At 39.3% G+C, this 18,076-nt stretch overlaps 1 protein-coding gene across 1 annotated transcript; it reads left to right on the forward strand.

Annotated features, from left to right (window-relative positions):
* Positions 1-226: 226 nt before the first annotated feature.
* On the forward strand, positions 227-14,917 carry lurap1 (leucine rich adaptor protein 1). Its single transcript, XM_087784959.1, has 2 exons — positions 227-797; positions 12,567-14,917. Exons 1-2 carry the CDS (start codon positions 576-578, stop codon positions 13,374-13,376), a joined length of 1,032 nt encoding a protein of 343 aa, XP_087641085.1. The 5' UTR covers positions 227-575; the 3' UTR covers positions 13,377-14,917.
* Positions 14,918-18,076: the final 3,159 nt, after the last annotated feature.

Below are 18,076 nucleotides of genomic sequence, written 5' to 3' on the forward strand. Positions count from 1 at the left end.
AACAAATTCCTGTGTTGTGTTAACAAGACTCAGAATCAAAACTGATTCTGAATCATTTAATTTTATTCTCTATTTCGTACATTGTGTTTCCGACGTCACGTTACAACACTACATGTGATGCTGTTTATTACAATGACGGCATTTCAACGTCAACACAGTCATTAATATTTCATTCATGTTTGTCTTCATTGTCGTGTGCAGTTGTTGAAAGATTATCTTCCACCAAGACTTCTTTTTTCACCATTATTGTTTTGTGAGGGTTTTTTTACGCAGCGTCGTTGCTTTTATTCTGAAAGCCGCTTGGGAAGCCGCGTGACGTCAGCAGCGCTGCTGACTTGACAGTCCTGGTCTGCGCTGGACCAGCAGCTCCGTCATCATGCAGGTGGAACCTGGATCTGGATCTGGAGCCTCGTAGCCCGAGAGCCGCCGCGGGACACGGAGCGCGGATGAGCGGGTCAGTCGAGGGTGACGGTGGAGGAGAGACCCCCGTGTGTTGACGCTCCAGGTCCTCTGGCGCAGAACAAGTCCTCCAGTCCAGGATCAGACCGGCGCGTCAAAAACTCCTTTTGCTAGTCATGGCCGCGGCGGACGAGACCTCGAGCAGCGAGACTGTCCCGGACCTGAAGGACGTCGAGGCGAAGATCGGCCGGAAGACGCCCGAGGGTCTGCTCAGGTGGATGCGGGAGGAGGCGACCTGCTCCCGGGGAGACGTCAGCGTGGCCCCCGCTCAGGAGCCCGCTAGAGGGACCGGGAGGAAGAGTTTGGACGAGAAGATCCGAAAATTGAAGGTGGAGATGGTAAGACCTTCTGTTGGTCCTCAATCATTCATCCTAGTTTTTAACGTTTTAAAATACCTGCTAAAGATGGCCTCGGAAGTGATGACAGATAATGGACTTTAAAGAGTGATCTACGTCACAGATACACAACTTTGTGATCATTTTTTTTGTTTAGTCAAGATCACGCACAGTGCGACTGTATTTATGTGGAGGTCAAAGATCATGTTTAAACTAACAGTTTGTATTGATTTCTTTGAATGATCTCTAGTCTCTAAACATGAATATAGGTTTTTGTTTTACTTTTTTCCTCAACTTTTACCATTGTTATGAGTATTTATTCCCCTTTAATTCCATATATCTTTATTTGATTTTAAGTGCTTTTAAATGAGATGAAGTAAAAAAAAAAAAGTTACACAAAATACAGTAAAATAGCATATTTAGCTTGAAAATACTTGATTTTACACCTTTCCTTTTATTTCGCTTGATGGCCCCTCACAAAGGCCAGTTTAAATTGTGGCCCCTGAGGGAAGGTCATGTCAGCATTATTTTATAATTCATTATTTTTATTCCATTAGAATACTTTGTCAGCACATTTGTAACAAATAACAAACTTATTTTTTGTTGATTGAAAAGCCATCATTTCGATAAATAAAAGCTTATTTTCTGTCTATAATTTGTATGTTTTTAGAGCAGTCTCTACCTTTTTAATGTCTTTAAACATCTCTTAATAACGTTGACTAAACAGGAGGCACAAGATGTTTCTTCGTAACAAGATGTTCTTAGAGGTTTGGGTTTTATCTATTTACCTTACTATTTTTTTTAGTAAACTTGACAGATTGACAAGTCACATGCTTAAATGACCTTTGAAAGGTGTTTTATTTTTTTTAGAAAGTTATAATCAAAGGTAAAAATAATAAAGATTAAATAAACATTTTCTCTTTCCATTGGGCCAAGTATCAAGTGCCTCGTGGACCAGTAGTGGTCCTGGTACGGTGGTTTACAAGGGAACTCTTAGTCATACTAAGGCTGATACATTTAATCATACATTGTGCAATAAAACACAAAAATCATAAACATCTAAATTACATTAAAATACTTTACTCTTGTTGTGATTTTTAAAAAGAGCTGAGCCAGAAGGCAAAATTCATCCTCCATGTTGGATGTTCCTTGAGGCTCCTTCCATGTTCCAGTGGTTGTTCTGCAAAAGAGGAGGTTAAGAAAAGGTGATCCTGAGATGAATCACTCTCCGCAGCAGCGACAAGAACACACTGGAAATACTGGAAATAAACTTCTATTCAGCCTCTCGTTTGCTAAAATCAACAAACTCACTTGTTCACACCTGTTATTGTGTTTTACAAGCTCACTGTACGAACGTTGCCAACCTTCACCTGCAGCATCATCTCAGCTCCTCACCTCTCCGGCTGTCAATCCTATGTGGTTGCTAGGGAACGAGTTGACCGGTCGGTCAAAGTGGTCCTGAGTTATTATCAGCTCTCTGATCTGAGATCTGTTGATCTGATCTACTTTGAAAATGACTTCCTGAGTTTAGCTCAAACAATGAGCGACTGGGTGGTCTGATTGAAGAAGTGAAGAGTGACATGTGTTGTGTACCTGAGCAAGTTCACACCTCGGTGCAGGTGAATCATCAGAAAAGTTCTTGTGTGATCCGTGTTCAAGGTGCGTCCGCACATACGTGATGAGTCACGTGAGGAGCCCGGGGGCCAAATCTGTCCGTCAACTCTTTTTATGTGGCCCATAAACGTGTGGTTGTCTCAAGATCAAAGAATTCATGTACATTTCATGTTGATATGGTGACCTGTAAAGATGTCTGTGCTTAAGATAAGATAAGGAACAGAGATTATGGATTTAGACAATCACACAGAGAATTCCAATAAGAGTAAAACTCATGTTGAAGGAAAGGAATTTGATGGAAATATTACACACACAGAATAGATTGAGCCATTTAAATAGAAAAATACTTCCCGTTAATACAGTTTTGTTATTATACTGTTTTTTATTGTTTGATCCGCGACCCAAAATATTTTGACCCCTTGAGTTTGAGACCCCTGTGTTACAGTGATAGTTCACCCAAAATGCAAACTTCACTCATTTTCTACTCACCCTCATGTCGACTAAGAGTTGGGATTATTTTTTTCAGAGTAATCTTTTCCTTTTTGGAATCGTAGACAAAAATCATTGTTCATTTGAACTGGAGCTCAGTTGTCTTCATCTTTGTCCAAAATGAAAACATCCAAATACCTCCACACTGCTCGTCTGTAATTTCCATCTTGTATTGAAGCCTCAACTTTAAGAATTGTTCAGGAAAAAATGGTCTCTGAGCTCTGGCTACAACTTTTCCAGTTTAAAACACATTGCAAGTCTCAGTGCACATAAACAAGATTTACCTGGTTTACCCTGAATTTCCCATTAAAAACTATCTTAAATTATAGACTTGTTTCATTTTTTGGAAACAATTCCTAATATCGAGGCTTCAACACAAGATGGACGTCACAGACGAGCACCACAGAGGTATTTTGTCTTTTGACAAAGATTAAGACGAAGACAACTGAGCTACAGTCGCTACATTAAAATAAAATAAAAACATTTCTGTCTGTAACTCTTAGGAACAGATTATTCTGAAAGTAATCCCAACCCTGAGTCAACATGAGTGTGAGTAGAAAATGAGTGAAGTTTGAATCTTACAACTAATTAAATCACTGTAAGGTAGTGATGATCCGATCAAGCTTCATGAAACAGTGTCATGTTGTTTATAGGTCAGTAGGTGGCACCATCGGTTTAAAAATGATGTGATGTTCCATTTGTTGTTCAAAACGAAGGAAATCAGTGCAGAGACCGCCATCTAGTGGATTCTAGTGAAAATAATGAAACTGCATCATGAAGCTTCATCAGACCATCAGTACTTTAAGCTGGGCTGCACGATATTGGAAATGAGTGCGATATTTGATATTGTTGTCTAGAAGTGTGATATCAATGTGAATGCGATATCTTTTTATTTGACCTAAAAATGTAATGAGTTTAAAAAAAAATTAAACTAAACACAAACAATCGATGTAAATACTTGAAGAAAGGTCGAAATATTTACACGTCTTTTCTAAAAGTTGCCTTTTCCATTATTCTGCGAAGAAAATGACTCAAGAATTTCAAATATTGCATTTATTTGCATTGTATACATTATTAACATGTTTAACATAAAAAATAATGCAATTCTGCCTTTATTGTACAGTCTTGACACAAGTGTGATAAGTCACTTGCAATTTGGGTGAAATATGTGCGAGAGGCAGTTGATATCTTCGGTCGAACTCCTTTCAAAGTTTCAAAAAGCCGTCGTTACAGAATTGTCTGAAAGAGTGCATTTTGCGATGTAACGCGGAAGTGAGCGCGTTTTATACGGAGCGACAGATGCAACCGATTAATTTACAGTGGTTTGTGAGGTTTCCTTTCTCTTTCCCATCTTTACCAGAGTCTTCTGTGCAGTTGTTGACTGGTATGATGTGTAAAGGTCCTTGTGGGATTCGTCGTCTGTACTGAAATCCAAATAATTCTAAATCCCAAATACCGTGTCTGCTTGGTTTAATTTGCTCACAGCTTTCACTGGCATTTCCCTCCTCGTCTTCTGCCATGTTGTGTGCTGGTTCTGGCCAATAGCAAAGCGGCATCAAGGGAACACCCGCATTTAAGGTCGCGCCTGATTGGTCGAAGTGCGCATTTAATAATGCTTGATTTATACAACAAATAATTGTAAATTATGGCACATGTTTTTGAGTGTTCCACTAACGTGATATCAATTTTTTTTCTATATCTCGTGCAGCCCTTCTACAATTCTACCTTGTCAAACACCCTAATGAGATTTTCCACTAACCTTAGACCCCAACACAGCAGATTGACCATAATCGGGCCTGAAACTCAGCTCTTCTATGAAAATGAAGGCGTCTGAGCAGTTTGATCAAATTTAAGTCCTATTTAGAGGCAACACATGGATTCTTGTGTTTATTCAAACACCAGCAGACACATTTTTCAAGGTGGAAAACTTTCCTACACACCATTCATTTCATGTCTTGGACGAGCGCCGAACTCATCGCAGAAACACATGAATTAGCTTCTTATCTGCGTCAACATGTAAGAAGGGAGTTATTTTAGGAGCCGGCAGAGTAATGTGGTGTGTCCCTGCACTCTCATCATTTATCTGCTGAGCAAGCAGTTCTTTGCGTGCCATGGTGAGCTTCAGATCCAGAACTCATGCTGGGAACTCTGATTGTATGAAGATTCAAAGAGAGACGGAGATAGCGAAAGAAAACTTGTGATCATGGTGTTTCAACTATGAGTACTACACTACGTTTGCTATCTGACCTGGACTATTAAACAAACATTTATTTATAGACCCAACTATCTCCACATTGTAGTGGATTTAATGCAACTGTAGGCCTTTGCTTCTTGTGGCTTAATGGGTTTCCCCCGGGTACTTGGGTTTCCACCCTGTGTCTGAATAGCTGCTTAATTTTAGACTCTTTAATTGACCACAGGAATGACTGAGAGTCTGAATGGTCGCCATTGTGTGTTTCCTTTTAAACGGTTCAAGCGTGCTGATGCTGGGTTGTCAGCAGAGACTCCCTCTGGTCGCACTCGGTGACGTAAAAATAGACGAGTTCGACGTCCGTTATCATGACTGTTTTGTAAGATACGCTGCTGATGGTATCCAGATAGATGAGATGTGTTGTTTTATTGCTCACATCCACTTGAATAAGTATAATTAAAAAATGCACCCACTGTTGTTCATCAGACTATTTTGATATAAAAAAGTACATTTAACTTTTTAAAAGTGAAAAATAAAAAAAAACAATCATAAAACATTTCTTAACTTTGCCCAGGACTATATCTTTATTTTATATTTTTATATTTGTTTAAAAGGAAACATGTAAAAAAAAAAATTAAACTGGACATTTTGAGTCTTTTTTATGTGGCCTTTGCTTAAATTAACGTGGATTTAATTTCATGTTGATGTTGTGAATACAAATCAAATTCTATAGAAGTGTTTGGTGATGTAGAACAAACCAAGATAGTTTCAGCCTCCTAATAATCTCACTCATACTTATTCTTTAAAGACAATTTGGTAAATATATATTTACAACAATAACCCTAAGAAACCTAGATATTAAAAAGAGAGTTATTTAAAAACGGTATATTTTCTTATTAAAGAAAAGAAAAAAACAGCTTGTTTTCAAAACAAAACTGAATACAATATTTGTGTTCCACTGGAAAATAAAGTCGCATTTTGAATAATGTATGTTAAAAAAGGCCAGAATGTAATTTCTATTGAATAACTACCACAGTAACTTGAATATACTGAATGACAAGGTTTTTGTTGATGTTTTTTAACAGCATAGTTTAAAGTAATATTTAAAATAAAATGTACCCAATGATTTATAACTATTTTAATTTGGGCTTTGACTCTAATTTCTACGAGTCTTTTTATAGTGAAATATGATTTTAACCCTTTTTTTTGTTTGTTTGTTTTGTTTTGTTTGGTCAAGGTGACCCAGAGGCCGAAAACAAATGTGTTTGTGGTATCCATTGTGTTGTCTCTGGGTAAAGGTGAAAGACCTCCTTGGCTTCCAGAAATAAAAAAGAGTATATAAATAAATCTCCCATATGAATGAATGAATAGATCTTGTAGAATACGGAAGATGATCGATGATTGAGACATGCTGGGTATGAAAGGAAGGGATATATTCCTTCAGTATTTCATCTGTTACTCTTCTTGTCACTTCTTCTCTCACCACCAGCCAGATGAATGTCAAAGTCATTGCAGAGTCGAGCCGAAGGCAATTAGTTGAATCTCCTTCACTCTCGCAGTCTCCTGTGTGGCAGGTTTTTTTTAATCGTGGTCATGACCTCTAGTCTGTTTCTTCATGTCGAGCCGTGACTCATCTCACTTTCTTCACGTCCACACGGACTCTCATCCATATTTTCTCCTGCAAAAAAACATTTGCTCAGCTAAATATGCTCAGAGACTTCACCACGTGACGCATCTTCACAAGGAGCAGAGACTATTTTAGGTGGTTTGTGTCTTCACACCCGGTTTTAAGTCGAACCACAGAAGTCTTTAAAGGGATCGGGGTGTGTCTGAAGGCCAAGTCACGTAATTATACAGTAGATATATGTCAATAGAAAAGGGTTAAAAAGCTTCTTGGCGTGTCCTTTCAGACCTGTTTTATAAGATTCTAAATGGCCTTTAAAGAAATTAATTTGCAAATTCCTGATTGATACACGTCTTAATCGTGTTTTTTATTGCCGTTTTAAAACCAACAAAGACACAACTGCACTATTATGTCAGACATCACAGCTGTTTTCTTGGAAACATAGCCTGCACTCTATTGTTCTGTTGTTCAAAATGAGTGATATTCTGGATAAAGTGGACATTTTTAACCAAACTTTTGACCTAAAATCTAACCTGAAGTTTATGTTACTTCTGGTGTCGAGATGGACGGACAGATGGACGGACAGACTGAGTGTTGCACAGTTGGACTGAGTCCAAAATGGAGGACAGACAATTTGTAGGGTGGCTGGATGGCTAAATGGATGAATAGACGGATGAGTGTATCGATAGACAGAGACACAGAGAGACAGGCAAACATGGATGGACCGTTAGACGGACAGATGGATAGATGGAGGGATGGCGGGAAGGCTGAATGAATGAATAGACATATGGACGAACAGACAGACATGGATAGATGGACATACGGACAGCTAGCAAACATGGATGGCTGGTTGAACGGACGGACGGATTAAGATATAGATTGATGGACGGATGTAGGGGTGGCCCGACGGACGGTTGGACGGACAGAATAAAGACAGATGTAAAGAAAGACAGAGGGATGGAATGGATGCATTGCTGTGTAGCTGCAAAGAAAGAAGGTTGGTGAAGGTGTTGTTGACGACGCTGCGACAGATGGTGACTCTGTGGATCCTCCACTCACCTTCCGTCGTCCACCAGGAGTCTGGCGAGGGAGAAGGTGAAGCGAGTGTGTAGTGTGTGTGTTTACTGAGCAGACGTGTGTGTCTCTGCTGGCAGTGACTCAGCAGTCTGTTCAGCAGCGACGCGACATTGAGGAGGTTTTTTTTTTTGTCTTCCTCGCGGGAGTTTCTTAGCTTGACAGAAAACGTGTCGTCATACACAACATACTGTTGTGTTAACAATGTCGTGTTGCAGAACAACACTGTGCGTGATGAGCCTCGTCGTGTCGATTTAATGCATGGATTCGTCTCATATTCTGGATCATTGATGCATGTTCGTGGACAAGCTTTGCTCACACGTGACGTTCGCCTCTAATGGAGCACAGATCATCTCGGGAGAAATGTAAAGAAATTACTGACGTTTCTCTGTGTTAGCATCAGAAATCACTTTCTAGGTGTCCTCTATCAAAGGCTGCATCTACCCTGGAGTGTGGATTTATTTTCCCTCTGAGCACAATGGTCTAAGACTGAAGGATGCTCTGATAGGTGGAGCTTGATGGATCTCATGGCTGAATTTAGAAGAACATCCATTAGACCTCATAATACTCTGAGATCCAGTGTTTCAGTGATATGCATGTTCTATCTTCTGACACCATCAAGCATCTTGTATTTTACTTTTATTATCTGTTTATGCAGAATTTAAACTGGGGATGTAAGTATGGTATTTTTTAGCCTTAGTTAAAATCCTTAAATGTCCTTAAAAACACAGGTTTGTGCCTTATAATCTTGTGTGCCTCACATATTGATTCTGGTTGTTGTACTTACTTACCTAGAACGGATGTTACGCGGTATACAGCGCTCAAAAATGTTGTAGTTTAGTTAGCTACTAAGCCGCACCGCGAGCCTCAGTAGTATAACTCCATAAGGCTTACGAATATCACTCCACGAAAGCTCCAAGGTATAAGCCAGCGAGGGTTTGTAGTATTCCCCCGGAAAGCTCCATAATATTAGCCTATGGAAGCTTCGTAATATTTCTACACTAGGCTCCAAAGCATTACTCCCTGAGGCTCTCTAATATTACTCCTAAAAGCTCTGAGGTATTACCCAGCGAGGCTTTGCAGTATTCCCCCGGGAAGCTCCGTAATATAAGCCTATGGAAGCTTCGTAATATTACTATCCTAGGCTCCATAGCATTACTCCCTCAGGCTCGCTAAAAATCTCTGTAGTACTAGCGAGTATTACCCTGTGAAGCTTCAGAATATGCACCTTATAATCCATAAGATGTAGAAGACAAGAACTAAAGTCATAAATGAGCCTTCAATTGTTGCGAGATCCTTTTCAATAACTTTTCAAGGCTCATACTTTATTATACATGCCAGCGACAGACAGTCCTGAACAGTTTTGTGTTAATATAAAAAAACAACTTTTGATCGAGGTCTTCTTATCTTAATTGCTGCACACAGATATCAAGAGTAATATATAAACATTGAAGCAATCTTTATAGCGTGCTGAATAAAAACTTCATTTTCAATGAATGAATATATTTCCTCACAGAATTTTGCATATCCAATGCTGCAAAACTACTAACTGGGCTAAACCATTTGCACATATTTTATCAACCCACACGCTATTACTACATCTGAGCATCTATTTTTGACACAGCTCTCTGGTTTGAAAGTCAAAAACTCCATTTCTATTCCAAACTGCAATTCTGCTCTGGCTTTAGTTGCCAGTTCAAAACCGGCTCCAGGTCTGACGTTTGTGAGGTGATTAAGCCAAATACAACAAAACTAAAGTAAATGTTTGCACATTTTCTTTCTCTTTGGTGTCACATTTTTTTTCCGGTTTATACATATTTAATGTAGTCAAACAAAAGAAAAATATGTTTCTATTTTCATATTCATAGTCTGTTTCACAACAGACTATGAATATTTACATTTTAAATGTATATATTATTTACTAACTAAAACATGTAAATGATAAGAAGTAGGTCCGTGTATGTCTGAACAATGTTAGTTGCACTATTTGTTCAGGCTTTTCCTTGATTTTCTGGAACTCCTGTTGTGTTATCAGTTTTATCTTGACCTTTAAAGTATATACTTTATTGAATATTGTTTTGATTGTTTAAGCGCTTTGTGACACTGGTCTAGAAAAGAGCTATATAAATAAAAATGAATTACTTACTTACTTACTGAAGATCACTCGTAAAACATTTGAGTAGATTTTCTGTTTAAAATATGTTGTATAAATAAAGTTTTATTCATTTCCTTCTACATTTGGGTATGTTGTCATTTCCACATGTATATTTGAGCACCGGAATAAGTTTAATATACAGTTTTTGAAGCTTGAGTTTAGAGGTTCCACGATAGAGATGACACGATGTCTAAAACTATGTCTCCGACTCTGCTGCCAGAAACGCTGCAGCAGCTTTTCGAGCTTCTTTTGAAAGCTCGTGTGAGAGGAATTGTTCCGACCTCTGATCCAAAGCTGCCAGTGCGGCTCCAGCCACAACTTCCTCTGCCACGGAACTCAAACCGTGACAAGTCCGAGGTGTGTTGTCCAGCTCAAAGTCAACCTCAACATTTCCCCATCTGTCGAGCAGTGGGAAGCCACGACGGTGTTAGATGAAGTCAGAATCACATTATTTAAATTAAACTGACAACATTAGAGTTCTTTAATGAAAATGAAAGGTGTGGAAAGCAAATCCTTCTCTCTTTCAGACTATATAACAGAAACAATAAAAACTTGTTTAGGTCATAAAAAGAGTGAGTCATGTTTCCAGGGTAAATTGTTTTGAGCCTGTAGGGGCAAGTTTACTTAGAAATATGTGTTGTGTTTGGTACCCGTCTTTCTAGTCTTTATTTTTAGTCGTGGACAAAAAGATGCAGGGAAATCACTTTCACAGACGTCGAGCACGAGCCAACAGGAAGTCGACCTTCTGCAGTAAAATCTCTCGCTGGGTGTCGATGGCACACTGAAGATGATTTATGGAGCAGGACATCTTCCCCCGCACCCCTCCAGTCCCACAGCAACTGCTGTCACGTAAAATCCCTGTGGCCCTTGTTTGACCTTTTAATTTGAGAGGAAGATGGTTTGACTTCATGATGACAGAGGAGGGAATCAAACTCCTCATTAGAAGATTGTTTTTGAGACACGTTGACGAGCTTGAATCATGTTTTGTCAAAGCATGGTCTGCACCATTGGACTTGTATTTTCCCTTAAATCATTGTTTTTACCCCCAATCTGGCAGCCAGCTACACGTTGAAAGGAAATGCAACAGAAAAAAAGGAAATTCACTCAAAATAAATTATTATTAAAATGTTACAGTAGTTCTTATTTGTGTAGTCGCTGCTTCTGATTGGTCTGCAGTGACATGTGACCCACATTGGCATCTTAAAGATGAGAAGTGATGCTCTGACTTGTTCATCAAATCCAGTGGTTGTTTTGGGTCGTTGTCGATAATAATTTTATAACATACAATGTCACACTTGTTTTGTTAAATTTCCAATTTGATGTGTGTTACATTTGACAATATTGTTTGTTTTAACAAGTATTCCTTTGTTACGATCTAAACAAGGCGGATGAGAGTAACCAGCAGACAAAAACTAGAGTCTAATATCTCTTCATGTCCAAAAACAATTTCCCGAAGCACAGAAAGCAAAGCGTCAAAAACACAGGAAATCAAACAAAAACAATCCAAAGACAGGTTCAAGAGAAACTGCAAACCAAGTGAGACTGTGTTGCAACCAAACCAAAGCAGCAGGAAAATGCATTGATCTGGCAGGTCTGGACTTGAGGCGGTTCAAGTAGGTGTCTTGAGCCTTGTGCCATTAGTAGACTGGGGGGAATAGTAAAGGAGAGAACAGGAAGTGAGAGTATAGAGAGGTTATCAAAACTGGCAAAATAAATATTCGTTTTTAGAGCTTTTTAAAAAAAAAACTAAAAAAAACAAACTTGAGACCTAATTAGTAGTTCATCTTGATTTATAACTTAATGAAGAATAATAAACAAACATTTGTTTAATCTTCTCCGCTCCACATTACACTAATTAAAAGACGGCTTAATAGGTTTGACTGTGCTTCATTGTGTTGGTGATGAAAAGAGCTAAGCTAAAAGACAAAGTTTATTCATTCCTGACGAGAATTTCTGAGAGGAGGAAGATCCATAATATTCTGGAAACATTACATCGTTCAATTTACTTGAGTACACCATGGTTTTCCCTAGAGAGCTGTAGGTGTTTTCAGAGAGAGTGAAGGCCATTAACTCAACCTTTGGAAGAAGAAGTGAAAAATAATCTTATTCACATTTAACCTCATGGCTCAGCTTATGATCACAAGCTTTGATCACAAGTTCTCAGCTAAAGTGTGTGTGTTCGCTCAAGACATGTTGCTCTTCAGACTCAGGAGAAGTGAAGTTGTGAACATCATGCCACCTCAGCGCTGACGCGATCAGAAAGAGTTTTACTGCCAACCTTGTTAGTATCTGAGCCTGTGCCAGCGTTAATCCTCCAGCCTGGACCCGACCCCTGCGCAGTAGCTTGATGCAAAACGTATGGAAAACTGACTCTGTGATGACGACGCCTCAGAATCATTCATGTCGCTTTTTGGCCAGGACTTAATTTTCGTAGGATACCACAATTGAAATGTATTTATTTAATGTTTTGGTAGAATTCACAAGATCCTGCCAATAGAAAATAAAGTGATTCTTCTTTATGTTCACAGTTTTAGGAATTTTGCATATTTAAGTGATGAGTCACAGATCAAACCAAAGGTCCCTCAGGCCAGACTTACAAAGTGTTTTCTATCTTCTGTGTTTCAGTTACACTTGCGTTCCGTGGACGTGAAGCTCCTCAACCAGCTGCTGGCGGTCAACGAAGGCATCGAGGCGGTCAAGTGGCTGCTGGAGGAACGAAGCACCCTGACCAGCCGCTGCAGCAGCCTGACCAGCAGCCAGTACAGCCTCGGCGACGGTCCGGACGCGTCCTGGAGGGGCTCCTGGAGCAGCCTGCACGACCCCCACGACAAGCTGGACAACGTCTCCATCGGCAGCTACCTGGACACCCTCGCCGACGACATGGACGAGTACTGCCCCTCCAGCTCCGAGTCGGTCATCTGCTCGTCCACGCCGCAGGTTTCCGAGGCGACCGTCAGCGGCCGCGGCGCCGCTAAGGCCGGCGCTGGAAACGTGAAAGTGAACGAGAACTGTGCTGGAGGCACCGGTGGGTTCAAATCTGGGACTGTGGTCGTCAATGATGTCAACGGGAACGGCATGACTGGGTCTAAAAAAACAGCAGTTCCAGCGATCGCTCCCGGAGTCAAGTCGGACTCCAAGCAGGACCCTGTGGTCTGGAACAAGGCTCTGGACCCGGTGAAGGGAAGCGTCATTTCAAAAAACAACACACAGACTCAGTATATTAAGCCTAACGGTATCCTGGAGAAAACATCCAAGCAGACGGGCAGTCCGACTCGCATCTGCCTCGGCGACAAACTCCACCAGAGCCCCAAACTAAAACAGTTCAAAAACGGAAAGATTGACAGGGACTCGTGCAAGATGAACAGCAAGATGCAGCTGGAGTACGACGCCCACTGGCGCTGGGTGCAGTCTCAGGAAGACGTCACGTTTTTGTAGGAAGGGAAGTGAAGCGCTGCTGGCGACCCGCGGTCCAACACGGATGTCGGAGCACATGAGAGGACGGCAGCCCGACCAACACCGTCGTCGGCCATCCTGTGCCATCATGCTTTCTCAGGGTCTTTCCCGACATTCCCTGAACATTTCTTTCTTGATTTCCTGCAATGAAATAAAGCACAGCGCCACCGTCTGACCTAAACTAAAACTATACGTTTCCACAAAGGTTTGAGGCGAATTCATACAGGAGCTGGACAACTTCCTTCCAGCTTCACTCCACTGTAAACCAGCTTTTAGTCAAGCCACACCCACTCTGCTGTGATTGGTCAATCATCAAGGTTTGTCCCCATGCGTCATCAATCCTGGAAGTCTCCACCTCCAAGGAACTTTGTATAAACAAAGCAGGTGTGATTACAGCTGGGTAGAGGAGGAGTTAAGACCATTATTGCATCATAATGGGCTTCACTCTTGTAACCTCTCGTTTGCCAAGATTTCAGACGGGGTAGAAGTTAATAAAGTAATAAATTCAAAACATCATCATGATGAGAGACTTACTACATCTTGGAGAGGAAGACATTTGAAACGTGTGAGTGAGTCAGGACAGTTTTAACATTAGCTGCCCTTTAAATTACATTTATATTTAAAATATTAAAATATATCTACTATAGGAAATGTTGATGATTATCTGGAATATCTATTGTATGTTTATTTTAATTCATTCCTATTTTTATTTACTGCATTTTTTTATTAAAAAAAAAAAAACTTCTATAAAAGAATAAAAGAAGGAACTAATTTCTTGACAATTGAGCTTTGCCTTTTGGCTCAGCTCTTTTAATTAAGTCATAGAGTATGACGTTTGTGGTGCCACAAACTACACAATTTCAACATTTTTCTTCACAAGGATTTTACCAAAAGAAAAATTATCTCTGATAATGTAACTAAAAGTCATCCTACTGGTTTCCTCCCTCCATCTTTCTCTTCTCTGCATAGACATTTCTACCCTGAAGTCACTCAACTATTTCTTTTCGTTGTGTTCGACCTCCACTGCTGTTCCAGGGTCTGAACAACAACTTCACCAAAACACTGACGTGAGCACGAAGATGTCAAGAAAGTCGTTTGAATAGCGACAGTGACTAAATATCAGGAAACATGTCGAGGCACTAACCACACACTCGGAAACTTGCCGTGAAACGACGGCGTATTTATCAGCTTGCTTGTGTGTGTCAACTAAAATAGTACTGCACAATCTGTCAGCATGTTTTCTCTAAATCTGTGGTCAGAACAAGGACATGAACGCCATCTTGTCGTGTTGTCGTGAAGCGCTATAAGCTTAGATGTCCACGCTGATTTGTCGTGTACGCGTGGACGGAGTAATAGTCATGAACTGGACGTGATGTTGGTGAACACGTGCGCCTCTGATTGTTGCATTTCTATCTTGTATGATGTGAGCGAATATCTGCCTGTTCTCTGGAGATGATGCACTATTGTTATGATCGTCTCTCCAGCGCTGCTTCTCTTGCTTGTATAAACAGCAACAGTCACCACGTCCGCCTCGTGTTTTGGATTCGTGACACACTTCTCCGGGGTTATGTTTCGCTCTCAGCTGCCCCCTCGCTCTGAATCCCACAGTTTTCATCTTGTGTTTAGTCTTAGAAATGCAAGAAATCTAAACAGCTCAATAAATACTGTTAATATAAACAGTTTTTTTTCCACAAACACGTCAAGTATCCATTAAACCGTTTTACCCTTTGAATTAGTATTTTGAAATGCAAATGTTGAAACTTTGAAGTGTTGTTGTTTTTTTAAGCATGGAATTGTTTTTATTTTTTTTAATAATTAAATAAAATCTAAATTAAAAGGCTGAATTATTTCTATAAAAAAATATATATTTAAAAAAGTAAAGAAAATGTAATTATTATTCAGAACCAGATTTTTTTATTAGTACAATTATATGAAAAAATGTTGTATTGACTTTAAACCTGGTCGAATAAAAAACAACAACAACAACATTTCGATAATGAAAAAAAACATAAACTAGTGTCATTGTTACTCGCAGGATGATATTTATTTTACAAGCGTAATGGTACTTTTAATAAATTGTAAAAAAAAAAACTAAAGCTAAATAAACTAATGCTAGATCAGCTAGTTTGTGCTACTTGCATCCATGTGGTCTCTGATGTCGCATCTAAAAAACTATGTCAATCTTCAGGGGGGTCTAAAGTTAGGGGAATGTGACAATGTGTGGATTAGAGGGGCAGAATTGAATCGACTGAAATATTTTTTCAAAACCTAAATCTTGGTAAAGTTTATCACGTTTAAGACTCACGTTTAGTTTCCTCCGAACTGAACCTTCATAGCGGATGGAAATCTAAAGTCTGTGCCAACACACACACACACACACACACACACACATACATAATACCATAAAAGTGCAGAACTGCAGACGACCACGGAAAGTCAGCTCACTCAAAAGTCATTTTTAGAATCGCACCTCGGATATTCCTGCTAGAAATGTCACAGCAGCTTATAGACATGAAGTCATTCCACTTCCCTCTTTAACATGTGTGTCGGCCGTAAAGCAGCCGCGCGGCCCAGAGCGACGTCTGCTCGGCTATTTTGTGGTTTTGTGTCCAGATGAGCTGAGCTCTGTGGAAAAGAAAAGCTGCAGAACGAACCTGTAAAAGAAATTACAGCCAGATTTAGTATCTGTGAAGGTCCGACGCTGATGATGCGTTCACTGAACACAAACCACTCAACTGGAACCTTTTTCTATAATTTTAACAGCTTTGAATTTTTTTACAATGACCATTAGTACTTACAGTTGACTTAAATGAAGTATTTCATGAAATAAATCATTGAGAAATATATTTTTCTCAAGGTCAAAACTTTTATACCACTTTCCCAATTTTTATTTATAATTAACTGACAATTTTTTATTTTTTTTTGTCCATTCACTGTTGACATTTTTGCTTTGTTCAAATCTATTTTAATTGAAAACCTTTTTTTTAAAACCTCTATTTCATAATACACAAATCTCTCTGTGTTTTTCAAGTGGTAGTCTAGATTTCTTTTTATTTCCCTTATTATTTGTTTTTTTTTAGCTCAGGATTAAAAATAAAGAAACGCTATAACTTTAGTATATTTGAAAAAACATGGCATTTTAAGCAGGTTTTGTTGATTTTATTTATTCATTTTTTTGTCAATTTCCTTTTTTCCATTTTCATTCATTGTCTTTCTTTTTCTCTTTCATTTCTCTTAGCATTTCTCCGCAGTGACCTGCAGACACTGTAGAATTCTCAATTAATGAATGTTTCCAGACCGTGGAAGGAAACTTGAGTGTCTGGAGTAAACCACCAAAAACGTGGGGGAAATAAAAACTTGACCTTATTTTAGAATTTAAAGATTTATTTCTGCACTGCTCAACTTTTTCCGTTATTTTATTTTGTATCATTTATCTTCATACTGTCAAACTTTAAATATCTGATACACCTAAAGTGAGCTATTAGATCAAGTCTTCTTAGAGTCTAAATATTGTGTGTTTTATCCTAGTATGTGTCAACATCTAGGACACACACACAAATATCTCCTGGCTTTTCTTGTCACAAAACAAACAGCATGATTTAGTAGATGAGTGGAAAACATCACGGTTGCCATGACGACGAGAAGAGTCATCTCAAAACTCTTGGGTCGGAAAAAGATGCCGCTTTGTCTAGAAACAGATTTTTGTGTATATAGACTTGTCTTACGATCCGACACTAAAGTTGTGCGTCAACAGGTTTGTGGTTCTCAGGAAGCAGGAGGTTCGAGGTCAACATGAAGCAACGTTTAACTCCCAGCATGCATCTGAACGGAAGCTTCCCGGAGTCCCGCTGGTTTTATTCTTCTTCCGACAAACAGAAACGCTGAGTGGAAGACGTGAGGATTCCGACCAACCCGTGTTGTCCACAGCTGCGTTTATTCATGACTACACACTAAACTACACACTTGGAGGAGGAGCTCCAGGAGACACTCAGACTAGAACATACCTGTGGTCCTTTGACTGTGTTTATGTGGCCAGCATCTAGTGTTGAAACTAACATTTGTATTTATTTCTATTATTCATTACTAGTCTCAAAATATGACTTTAGTTCGGAGGTTCAACTCAAACGTCAACTATGGGAATGAACCAGTCATCTCTCTCACAGAGAATAAAGAACCCTAGATCAGTCTTTCAAAGACAGGACGATGACTCGCCCTGACAGTTGCTGCTGAGTATGAGATGCAAATAAAGATGCAAATAAATGATGTTGATCATGTCAGTACTGGGTGAATATTGAGTGCCGAGATGAAGCGTCCTCATGGGAACAGCTACGTAAATGAGGAAGAGAGTAAAATTTATTCATGCAAATGTGTGTCTGGAATATATTAACTGACAAAAAGCAAATGAGAACAATTGGAATAAAAACACAAAAACACTTGAAACAGTGTGGCTGAGGACTGGAGTCTTAACCAGATACTAAGAAAACACTTGTTATTTATTTAATTTCATTTTAAAAACGTTACACAGCGTACACTTAAAATCCTTTACTTAAAAACAAAAGTCGTAGTCATAAATCAAGCAAAGTAAATGAAGCATTAAAGTAAATGAATCAGCTGACAATAAACGATTAATACAAGAAATAATTATTCCTTTTTAAATGTTATTTGCTCTCAGTAGCTCAATG

The sequence above is a fragment of the Callionymus lyra genome, chromosome 2 (genome assembly GCF_982586985.1).
Source record: "Callionymus lyra chromosome 2, fCalLyr1.hap1.1, whole genome shotgun sequence".
Lineage (NCBI taxonomy): Eukaryota > Metazoa > Chordata > Actinopteri > Syngnathiformes > Callionymidae > Callionymus > Callionymus lyra.